At 38.1% G+C, this 13,376-nt stretch overlaps 1 protein-coding gene across 1 annotated transcript in view; it reads right to left on the bottom strand.

Moving 5' to 3' along the window:
* Positions 1 to 1,522: 1,522 nt before the first annotated feature.
* Positions 1,523 to 13,376, bottom strand: part of LOC121366274 (complement factor H-related protein 3-like) — a gene marked incomplete at its 5' end in the record, with an annotated part of 15,744 nt that continues 3,890 nt past the window's right edge. The window contains 4 exons of the mRNA XM_041490779.1: positions 1,523 to 2,281; positions 2,727 to 2,906; positions 5,284 to 5,555; positions 6,618 to 6,800. Of these exons, the coding sequence (XP_041346713.1) occupies positions 2,078 to 2,281; positions 2,727 to 2,906; positions 5,284 to 5,555; positions 6,618 to 6,800 (839 nt within the window). The remainder of the gene's footprint in view (positions 2,282 to 2,726; positions 2,907 to 5,283; positions 5,556 to 6,617; positions 6,801 to 13,376) is intronic.

Here is a 13,376-nt window from a genome sequence, read left to right as displayed (position 1 = left end):
CAACAGAAGACGATTATGTAGCCTCTACTTAACCTGTATATCAAAAACTGTGTTAGGTTTTATTACGTTGGGTTTCTTCGTATTTTCTGCAGAAAAGGACATTGCTAATAACACTCAAACATAAATATATTATCAGTGGCGGATCCAGGGGGTGAATAGGGTGGCTAGCCACCCCCTCCCTCCCTGGGAATTTTTTTCCAAACATATACCGTTACTTCAAAGTTTTGTTCAGGAAGATGCAAATAAAGCCATTCCGTTAGCGAAAATAATATGCATCGCCCTGTTGTCAATCAGGTGCATAATTGAACTGAGTATGGCTTACATCGATAAGGACAAAATTAAATCGTTTTCGATATAATACTTTGTTGTTAATCAGGAAAACGGCAACAAATTTATTAACTTTATGGAATTATTAATTAGGAATTAGATCCTCGGAAATCAGTGTAATAAGGCTCTAAAATGTCCACAATGCCGAAACTTCAGGGGCCTTTGTCCCCGCAACCTTCACCATCACTCAGCCCCCCGTCTGTTCACTCCATCTCAATCCAGCCACCCCCTCTTATTATTTTCTAGATCCGCCACTGAATATTAAAGAGACCGTCATGAGGTTATTGCCATTATGCTATAGTTTCGATTAACGATTGAAATTAGAAGTTGTTGTTTTTTAACGACACCACTGGAGCACAATGATTAGTTAATCATTGGCTACTGGAATGAATGAATGAATGAATGAATGAATGTTTAAAGACACTCCAGCACGAAAAATCCATCAGCTATTGGGTATCAAACTATGGTAAATTAATGGCTATTGGATGTCAAACATTTAGTAATCATCAGAGTAAACCTGCTACATTTTTCTAATGCAGCAAGGGATCTTTTATATGCACTTTGCCACAGACAGGAACGCACATACCACGGCCTTTGTTCAGTTGTGGTGCACTGGTTGGAACGAGAAAAACTTAATCAGCTAAATGGATCCACCGAGGTGGTTCGATCCTGCGACGCAAGCACCTCAAAGTGAGCACTCTACCGACTGAGCTAAATCCCGCTCCTGATTGAAATTACGTTTTAACTACATTTTCATGTTTAGAAAGAAAGAAATGTTTTATTTAACGACGCACTCAACACATTTTATTTACGGTTATATGGCGTCAGACATATGGTTAAGGACCACACAGATTTTGAGAGGAAACCCGCTGTCGCCACTACATGGGCTACTCTTTCCGATTAGCAGCAAAGGATCTTTTATTTGTACTTCCCACAGGCAGGATAGCACAAACCATGGCCTTTGTTGAAGCAGTTATGGATCACTGGTCGGTGCAAGTGGTTTACACCTACCCATTGAGCCTTGCGGAGCACTCACTCAGGGTTTGAAGTCGGTATCTGGATTAAAAATCCCATGTCTCGACTGGGATCCGAACCCAGTACCTACCAGCCTGTAGACCGATGGCCTAACCACGACGCCACCGAGGCCGGTCTTCCTGTTTAGAATACCAGTGTCTATACTGAACGTATGTCTGGTTGTTCTAATCTGAAGGACAAAACCGTATTCAGTTATCTCTGCACAAGTCAAGAGTAGGAAGGATTTGTTATTGTTTAAACAGGATTTTAACCGCACCATAATTCCATACGTACAACAACTAAAAAATACATTGTGAAATAAAATGATGTTTGAGTTACTACAGACCGGAAGACGATCATACACAATACAGACACTGATGATATAAACACGAAATGTATTCAATATGCAATCGTAGTCATCAACTTTGCCGGTCGTAGCCCAGTGGTAACACGCTCACTTGATGAATGGTCAGTCTAAGATCGATCCCCATCAGTGGGCCTGGAGGCTATTTTTCGTTACAGCCTGTGCTATACGACTAGTATGTCATAGACCGAGGTATGTGCTATCATGAATATGTGATAGTGCATATAAAAGATCCCTAGCTACTAATAACAAAAGTAGCGGGTTTCTTCTCTAAGACTATATGTCAATTACCAAATGTGTGACATCCAATAGCCGATGATTAATAAATCAATGTTCTCAAGTGGTCTCGTTAAACAAAATAAACTTTAAATTTCAAAATGCAATCGTAGTCATTAAAAGTGTCTCAATAAAGGTAGATAACCGAGGACTATTACCAGTTGGTCCGAGTTTTAAAATCATCGGTCCACTAGGTGCACAACGACCTCTCCGTCCTCCACACAGTAAGTCGATTGTTGTCCCATCCGCGTTACGGACCACCTGACCCCATGGCCTCCAACCCGTCACAGGAAACGTCAGCTATAATGGTAATAGTAGTTGTTTCTTATCGCAACAAGGATTATGACTATATGTTCACTGACTATTTTAGAAAGTAAAACAATTTTAAAACTACCAGAACGGAACGAAGAAACACTATTTTCCTCAGCAGCTATTAGGTGTCAAATGGTAACTGCTGTCTTTGCTTTGGATAATGCTTTGTTCAATTAGCAGCAACGGGTATTTAGTGTGAATTTTCCAACAATGGGGAGAGAACATAATATGACAGCAGTTGACAAAACAAACCTGAAGTATGGCTGAATGGAAACTAAACTAACTGGGTAATACGAATTATGGGATAGGATTGTTAATCCTTAATTGACCTACACCAATCTGCTATAATTGAGATATTTAAGTATTTATTATAAAAATAAAATAAATAGATAATTTAAAAATTCAATCTTGATGAAACAGTGTCAAATCTAACCATTTTATCGACAACCAGCCCGGTTCCTGTCGTGTCTATATTAAATGTTCCTTTTGGCCCACAGGTGGCTCTGGTGCCATTCAAATGTGATGTATAACAATCTGCCGCTTGACCGTAATTAAGCGGGTTGCCAAAATATGTCTTTGCAAATGTCTTGTCTCTTCGGTTCACTTGCATTGTCTGCAATGAACATAATTTGATCGAGGTTAATTTTAATGGCTACACACTGAACGGTTTATCATATAGCGTTTTGTATTTTTTGTAGCCATCTTGAGCTTTCAGTGATCCTGGCGATTCAACGCGAAAACTTTAGTTTTCCACTGAACTGTATCATACGTTGAGAAGTGGAATTACCAAACAATGGTTTTATGTTAATTTGTTTCGAGTATATTCGAATCGTGTCACATTTGTGTTGCTAATTTTATTATTATTATTTTTTTGTTTTGTTTTAAAGATTTATTGCCCCCAGAACATAGGCAGTGCTATTTAAATATGTTAATGCTTTCTATGATATTTATAAGACGGAGAGAGAGAGAGAGAGAGAGAGAGAGAGAGAGAGAGAGAGAGAGAGAGAGAGAGAGAGAGAGAGAGGGTACAACAGCAGTAGATAAGTATAAAGAAGTTGTGGGGATATTGAGAGAGTATTAGAGAATGACATTTTAATTAGTATTCTATTTCCAAGTGAACTTTCAAAGCATTATTTTTAATTAAAACATTCTTTCAAAGAGTGTTTTATGGCGTGTCCATTGCTTATGAAATGCTTCATAGTTGCAATTTTTGTAATAAATATATTTTTCTATTTCAAAATTATTTTGTAGAATATTTTTCGCGGCATTGACATGTAAATTTCTTTTTTGTATTTTCATATTGTAAATATAATATTTTATGTTGATAGTCAGCTAAATATAGATTATGTTATTTATGTTATTTATTTAAAAAACAATTTCCAGTGAAAATAGGAAGGAAGGAAGGAAAATATGTTTTAACGACGCACTCAACACATTTTATTTATGGTTATATGGCGTCAGACATATGGTTAAGGACCACACAGATTTTGAGAGGAAACCCGCTGTCGCCACTTCATGGGATACTCTTTCCAATTAGCAGCAAGGGATCTTTTATTTGCGCTTCCCACAGGCAGGATAGCACAAACCATGGCCTTTGTTGAACCAGTTATGGATCACTGGTCGGTACAAGTGGTATACACCTACCCATTGAGCCTTGCGGAGCACTTACTCAGGGTTTGGAGTCGGTATCTGGATTAAATATCCCATGCCTCGACTGTAATCCGAACCCAGTACCTACCAGCCTGTTGACCGATGACCTAACCACGACGCCAACGAGGCCGGTAAATTTTGTAAACAAGACAACACCATAAAAAAGCAACAAAAAAACCCAACAACAAACAAAGACAGGCGAATGTAATTTTGATTAGGATATAGCAATCAATATGCAGTACACACATTCTAAGGCTGCGTTACACTGTGCGAGCAACTGCTTTACCGTGACTCTTCAGCAGTTTACTTCATCTCATTATTAAAAAGGAGATTTAACATGCCGGTACATATATATTCAATGTGTTGATAATTTCTTAATAAGCAAAAACAACAATAAACAAAACAAAAAACCCCACCAAAAAATAAATAAAAATTTAACAAACAAAAAACAGAACAAAACCCTCCAAACAAACAAACAAAAACACAACAAAAAAAACTTATGTTTAGCAAAATGTATCAGTTAAAAAAACTGGTATGTTAATAATATGTTTGTATAGAATTTCAACAATGTTTATTGAACAGTAAGTAATGGTTGGTCGGTTTCCTTTTCACAAAAACTGGTATGTTAATAATACGTTTGTATAGAATTTCAACAATGTTTATTGAACAGTAAGTAATGGTTGGTCGGTTTCCTTTTCACAAAAACTGGTATGTTAATAATACGTTTGTATAGAATTTCAACAATGTTTATTGAACAGTAAGTAATGGTTGGTCGGTTTCCTTTTCACAAAAACTGCTTGTACTGCTATTAAAAGAGGGCGGGATATAGCCCAGTGGTAAAGCGTTTGCTTGATGCGCAGTCGGTCTGGGATCGATCCCTATCGGTGGGCCCATTGAGATATTTCTCGCTCCAGCCAGTGCACCACGATTGGTATATCAAAGGCCACGGTATGTACTATCCTGTCTGTGGGATGGTGCATATAAAAGATCCCTTGCTGCTAATCGAAAAGAGTAGCCCATTAAGTGGCGACAGCGGGTTTCCTCTCTCAATCTCTTTGTGGTCCTTAACAATATGTCCGACGCTATATAACCGTAAATAAAATGTGTTGAGTGTGTCGTTAAATAAAACATTTGTTTCTTTCTCTTTTTTTGCCTATTAAAACAACTAAATGTTTAAGAAAATGTGCATTGTTGCTGCTTCTGCTGATGCTACTTCTGTAATGGTTATGCTGGCTGTTAATGTTTTTATTGACGTTGCTGCTACGACAGTCGTCACCACTGCTGCTGTTGATCGTGATACCAAAACATGACTAAAACTGTTCATACAATATAAATTATACCTGAATACGGACTCGAATTTTAGAGTAGTGTGTCTTCCCTCCACCCTGAGTACAGTTATGATATGCCTCTGTCTGACAATGTGGGTTGGCCAAGCGGGGGCTGTATCCTACGTTTTCCACATTCAGGGTCACAAACTCGGTGGGTGAGCTGCTGTTCATATCTCGACAGTAGATTTTCACTTTTGTAGTTCCATAAGGCGCTGGGTAAATCCAGTATTCACCGTCTCCGTACTGACTGTTACACGCCTTCACTTCAGAACATGATCGGAGAGCTGAAATGTGATAAAATAATTGACCAAAAAACAATTATCGATTTAGTACATCAATTGACTCTGATGTCGGTCAAAATTCATTGTGTGTCCATATCCTTCTTCAACCTAGCAGCATATATTGTAGTCACTACCTGTAATGGCACACACTGACACCTACGTAATGACTGGCTAAAGACTATATTATGTAACATTAGTAGTTCCTAATTTAATTATTCCCTCCCCATCCTATGCCGCCACACTATAAATTAATAGAAATGTAACAACGTGGCGTATACGATGACCTGGTACACATACACAAGTGCGCACGTACATTTTACTAAAACGTGTGTATATTTTACTATAGGGACATTCCCGAGTTTGCTGCAAGTTTTAAGTGTTATTGACCAACATAGACTTTTTAACGATTTTAATTACATATCAAATATATTTTTCTGCATAAAATATTAGTGGCTGTATATTAAACGTGTTTCTGGTCGTTTTAATAAGTGTACTAGGTTAAATTTCATTTTATTTCCTAAAAAAAATTTTTTTCGTACGTACTATATTATTTAAAAAGAAAATCCAGTTTGGGCTTCTTACAAATATTAAGACGACCAGAAACACATTGAATATACAGACACTGATATTCTAAACAAGAAAATATATTTAATATGTAAGTATAATGGTAGAAATATGTTATTAGTCGGAATCATCTTACAATGCAGCAAACTCAGGACATACCCTAGTTTTTAAACACTAAGGCATATTTTTTACTATTAGAGCCCTTTTTGATAACTCAAATCATACTTTACTTAGATTTTATTGTTTGGATTATTCATTTCCGTACATTCGAAGTGTTTTTTCTCATCCTGGTGTTTTTAATATCACAAAATGCATCTGTCATATTTTTAAAATGTCAGATATAATAGTAAACCAGTAGATTGACATTCAATCTACAGGGCAACCACTATCAAAACTAGATTGACAATAGATATAAGTTAAAAACAAACCCACAAAAAACAACAAAAAGCAACAACCAAGAACAAAAAACAAAACAAAACATCACATTAATGCATCACTTACGTTTACAAACCATGCTTGTCCATAAGCCGCCTTCACCACAGGTGACGGTTGTGACACCATTTTCAGCGACAAACCCTGATTTACATCCATACTGTAAAGTAGCTCCGTATACTGTAGAAGCTGTTGATCGGACAAACTGTTCATTGCTGTTTACTATGACAGGAGGACTGGGGCAGTCTGACCCTGAAAATATAAAGTCAGATGTTTACTTAGACTAGCAGATCAATTTCGCAATAAAAATGTTTATAATCAGCATGTATTGTAAGCAACTCAAATATGCCGCTATATTAGACAAAAACAATTGCCACCAATACTAATGTTAAAATGATAAAATGTGTAACACCTTACACTTAATCTACACTGAAAATACCTAAAGTAACAGATTAATTTTAGGCATGGTGGTAATATGCATATTATGATGGCTTATTTTTCTACGAAACTGTTGCTGATTTTGTTATGGAGTCCTGGAGTTGGAATAATATGTTTTATCATAATGTTATTTGAAATAATTGTGATCTAGAGTAATGGATATACACATCAGGAGAGCAGTTAACTGAATCACACCTGTTCATCAACATGTGAACAGACAACCACACTCACATCCACACACACAAACAAATAGAAAAAAACACACACACATACAAGACAGCCACTCTCAAGACTGGTTCTTCAAGAACATCTGAATTACATAATATAAAAAGAATATATTATTCTAACGCCTGCTATATACAGATACATGTACAAATCATAACGTCGAGATGCCCCCAACTTTTGATAGAGAAGTTAACACCAAAAGTTCTGTGATTGATGATAAATGTGAGTGAGTCATTACTTCATACAGGTACAGTCATGTTGATTTTTCCTTCCTCAGACAGTGTATTTTTTATTACTGATATTTCTTTGATGTACCTGTTGAGGTCTTTCATAATCTAGGGGTCAGTCAAGTGCGTGTGTATTAATGGAATTCTTTAAAGGAGTAGAGGTACTCTGACTATCTTTGTTTTCTCTCTATATATACCTGAGCAAACACACACAAATGACAGTAAATATATTCAGTTGTTTTATTTAAAAACATTTTGTTGTTTAATGTGACATACCGTATTGCATTTGTACAAAACTGTATGTAATATATATGCCTTATGATGTGTACATTATATTAGGTTGCACAAAGAAACAACAGTTTCAGTGATATTGTCATTTTATGTCAGAATACACCAGATCCTGGTTGTCATAAAAACACATAGCCGGACACTTTTTAAAAAAATGTATGTTATCAGTATAGGTAGTACTAAACCAAATAACTTCCAGCTGGGTCAAAGTTCGAGGTGGGCCCAACTTTTGATAGAGAAGTTAACACCGAAAGTTCTGTGATTGATGATAAATGTGAGTGTGTAGGTTTCATCTGTGCAAAAAAATGTATGGTATTTTATTTTATCTAGTACCACTGTGTCAAGGTATATGTATAGATTTCGTTAACAAGTTTTTGCAGACATGCTTTTATTTAAAATACACAGATATACCGGCATACATCAAGTAAACAGTGTTGCTAGTTTGCTGCGTGCCATGTTATATGGATGCAGTTAATGCTGGATTTATAATGACCGGTTATTCGAGTTAAAACTACATGTATATGTATCTTGGTCTGAGTAGTTGCAGTGGCTACTTAATATAAAAATCGTTAATCTAAAAAAATACTTTGAAAACTTAGTTAACAAGAAATTGACGTTCTGTCGAGTTTTATCTTGATGGTCTACTTTCAGTTTGATGTTTCTCCTTAATTAGTTAGTTGATTTGTTGTTACGTGTGTGACGGTGCGAGGATTACTTCTCAATCAAACGTTTTAAGAGTGCCTGCATTCATTTCAACTTATTTTCGTGCTTATATCTAATTAAGGTTCAAGCACGCTCTCCTGGCACACAACTTAGGTATGTGGGCTGTCTGTCCAGGACAGTGGGTTAGTTGTTAGTTGGTTAGTGGTTAGTGACAGAGAAGAGGGTGTAGTGACCTTACACACCCATTGAGTCCTTAAAGCTACGGTCACATCGGCCTTAAGACGTCGTACGATCACCTGCGATGGGTGAATGTCGGGTGATCGCGGACCATCGGGTGGTGAATCGTGCGTAATCGTGCGACGTTGCACGACGTCGCAGCCATCGGGGGTCCACGCACGACGTCTTTGCGGTTTTTGGTCATGCTCAAAAACCTGGCTGCGATTCCCGGGATTGTAGGGTATCGTACGACATCACACGACGTCGCGGCTAATCGTACGACATTTTCACATGTTCTCACCTGGAAATATTAATTAAAGACGTCGCATAACCTTCCCACGATGTTGTGCGATGGTCGTGCGATGATCGTGCGTTCAACTTGAGATTAATGGGAACGTAATACAGCGTACGACCGTCATACGACATCGTACGACGTCGCACGGCCATCACACAACTTTAATATTGCTCCTACAATGATGGAAACTTCTCGACAGACAATCGTAGTGAAGTCGTACGACCTCGTACGATGTTGTACGATTTCCCTACGATTGTCTCAGATGCGTCGCAAAGTCATCGTTTCCAGTGTGAACACAAAACTAAGATTGTATTATCGTAGCCGAGCCGGGGACAATCATAGATATCTAGAATCTCACCTCATCGCACGACGTCGTAGCTCGGTCTGACCAAGACTTAAGAACTCGCTCTGGGTTGGAGCCGATACCGGGCAGTGAACCCTGTACCTACCAGTCCGATGGCTTAACCAATGTGCCACGAACACACACACACACACACACACACACACAGACACACACACACACACACACACACACACACACACACACAGACAGACATACACACACGCACGCACACAATCAGACACACAGACACACAACCAGAGACACGCACACACACAGTCGAACACACAGACACACACAGACACACACAAACATACACACACATACATATACACACACAAATACATGCACATACACACACATGCATATACACGAACACACACACACACACACACACACACATACACGAACACACACACACACACATGTACACACACACACACACATACACACACAAACACACACAGACACATACACAGGTGCACACACAGACACACACACGCACACAGGCTCACACACACACACGCAGAGAGAAACATACACACACACACACACACACACACATACAGACACACACACACACACACACACACACACTCACATACAGACACACACACAGACACACATATGCACACACACATATACACAGCCACACACACATACACACACATATACACATACACACACTCACAGACACACATGCATATACACGAACACACACACACACACACACGAACACACACACATACATACACACACAAACACACACGCAGATACACAGGTGCACACACACGCAGATACACAGGTGCACACACAGACACACACACGCACACAGGCACACACACACACACACACACACACACGCAGAGAGAAACATACACACACAGACACACACACACACGCACACACACACACAGACACACACACACACACACACACACACACACAGACACACACACACACAGACACACACACAGACAGACACACACACACAGACACACATACAGAATATAAATGATAGAAATGATGCAATAAAAACCTCGAAGAATATGCACTTAAAACGATAACAAATTACATTTAATATACCTAGAACAAAGGGTGTCAGCTCTCTTTAATGACACAATTCTATATTGCATTTTAACTTATGAACGTATATATACACACACACACACACACACACACACACACACACAGACACACATACAGAATATAAATGATAGAAATTATGCAATAAAAACCTCCAAGAATATGCACTTAAAACGATAACAAATTACATTTAATATACCTAGAACAAAGGGTGTCAGCTCTCTTTAATGACACAATTCTATATTGCATTTTAACTTATGAACGTATACTGTATAGAATTTCAGTCGCAAATCAGTTATCATGGTTAAAAAACCATATATCAGCATAAAACAAAGTCAAACGGATGTTGACATTTGATAAACAGAACAAACACTTCAGGGGATCAAAACTCCCATCGCCCGACGCCCGTGCCATGTGGAATTTTCATGCCGGCAAGTAATTATGTTAACTGCATATGCCCGATGACAAGTGACCAATGTAACACCTGAAACTTTTTAAAATTTTGTTACAAATCTCGGCAAAATATTTGGAAAGAGTTCCGATCGTCTGAGCATTTACATAGCTCTTAGGAGAACTAACACAAACCCTAAATGCTGGAATGATCAGAACTCTTGCCAATGCATTAACACACCAAAACGGAAACAATGTGTTGAAAAGTTCGATAACAACTTAAGAGTTATTCCCCTTTTACTATCGACTAAGATCGGTAATTTCCACCACTGAACGTTCGACTGAATTCGTACAAATAATCGGTTCAACGATCTTCAAACTTCGAAATGGCGTCTAACACACTTTACAGCTTATATAAAAATAAAGTATACGTGCCTTGTGTGTGCAATGAAAATGTTTAATCCTTACCAACATGGTATATGAGGTGGGATACAGATTAAAATTGTCATATTCAAATTAAATTAGACGTTAACATGGTTCCGGAATCTGCTCTTTGCAAATGAACGGGGGCGTAATGCAAGTGCTACTAACAAGTTTATAATTTCCGAGTTCACTTGAACAATTTGTTACAAAGCATATATATTATGAACTGTATTCTTATAAAAGTTGCAAGATATTTTAGTTTAGATATAATAAACCTTGTAGCAGAACATACTTAATGTGGGGGGTTTTCAGTACTTTGCAAATGTAAATCTACGTTCGTGTAAACTGAATGTGTGAAGTTAGATTTCATTAGCCCTACGTCACAATCGTGATGGTGCAATGCTCTCTAAGCATACATGAATATATATTATTTTGCTTTATTACTAGTTTTTAAAAAATAAATTATGCTCAATAAATTAAAAATACAAAGCTGCAATCGATGTACACCCCCTCTCTTGCTGCTGTTTACCAAGCATACATTATTTAAAAACATTTGCAGAGTAACATAACTCATGTTTACTTTGAGCCTAGCTACGGCTGTTTGCGAGAGACTTCTCAGCTATGAACAGAGTAAAAACATCCCAGAGAAGTGTTTTGGGGCAGAGAGTGATAAATAATATAGTCACAATAATGACACATGGGCCAAAATCCCTAAACATTTTTGAACCAATGCCTGCCATAAAAGAATGGCTCACAAGATCTACGACCATACAACAAGTGGTCACTAAGACATTGACACAATTATTATATTTAGATGAACAAGTGGAGACTACCAAACAAATAACAAAGTTTAAATCAACAAATGGACATTATTTAAAAAATAAAGTTTAAATCAACAAGTAGAGAAGACAGTGGATACTACTGGACAGACATATACATTTAGTACTTCCTGGATAAATAAGGTTAAAATGATAAACTGTGTAACACCTCACACGTCGTATACCTTGAAAATACCGAACACAAAATAATAGATGACTTTTAGGGGTGGTTGTAATATATACTAAAAGCCAAAGTTATTGTAACATGGATTGTTTGGAGTAATAATTTTGAATGGATTTATGGATGTAAACCAGAGAAAATGTGCACGAAACAGCTCGAAGAAATGCAACGAAGCAGTTGTTGCAGCGATTGCATGTTTTGTGCAAGAAATATGGAATATTCGGGAGAAATACTATCCAGTGTTCAGCATAAAAGGCCAGACATTCAGTCGCAAATCATTGCCACTCTGTGCAGTCTTCAGAAATCCAGAAGTCAGAAAAACACCATTAATGAACTGTTTGATGCAATTTCATCATGCCACGCATCAGTGAAAATGACAGATGGCGAGTCATAGAGATGCTTGAATCTGGGATCTCGCAGCGTGACGTCGCACATCAATTCAACGTCCACAGAGACACCATATGGCACTTATGGCAACGATATCAACAAAACAACTGGGTCAGGGACCGTCCCCGTAGCGGCCGACCACCCGTGCCAACCCCTAACTCTAACTCTGATCCTTCCTCAGATCTGGAATGGCATTCTCAGGAACTTTCTTCAGCGTTTAGTGGCCTCAATGAGACGACGGTGCCAGACCTGTATCAATGCTCAAGGTGGACACACTCGCTACCGACTGTGTGAACTTCTCTCTGGACCCCCTCTAGTGATGTGGCTCATTTGCATATCACAGGTGTGCCCTATTCATGGACTATTGCTCGTTTCCATATCTTCTGACATTTCTCTTCCATGTTATAACGTTTCATACACGGCAGTAAAAACGTATCATCAATTATCTTTGTCTTTTGTGTGTCACAATAACTTTTGTTTTTTAGTATACATATTAGGATAGCTTATTTTTGAACGAAATTGTTACTGATCTTGTTTTCTTGTCTGGGAGTCAGAATGATGTAATTTGTATTACAATGTTATTCGAAATAATTATCTACTAGTGTAATGAATATGAACATCTGAAAAGTAGTGGACTGAAACGTACATGACCATCAACACCTGCTCATACACAGCCACATAGAAACACACAACCAAACACACACACACACACACACACACACACGCACACGCACGCACGCGCGCGCGCATACACACAAACACAGACACACACACATACACACACACACAAATAGAAACACACACAGCCAAATAGAAACACACAACCAAACATACACATAGACACACACACA

Source organism: Gigantopelta aegis, unplaced genomic scaffold (genome assembly GCF_016097555.1).
Source record: "Gigantopelta aegis isolate Gae_Host unplaced genomic scaffold, Gae_host_genome ctg5165_pilon_pilon:::debris, whole genome shotgun sequence".
In the NCBI taxonomy this organism is placed as follows: Eukaryota; Metazoa; Mollusca; class Gastropoda; order Neomphalida; family Peltospiridae; genus Gigantopelta; species Gigantopelta aegis.
The sequence above is the reverse complement of the archived record's forward strand: the minus strand, read 5'-3'. Positions and strand labels throughout refer to the sequence as shown.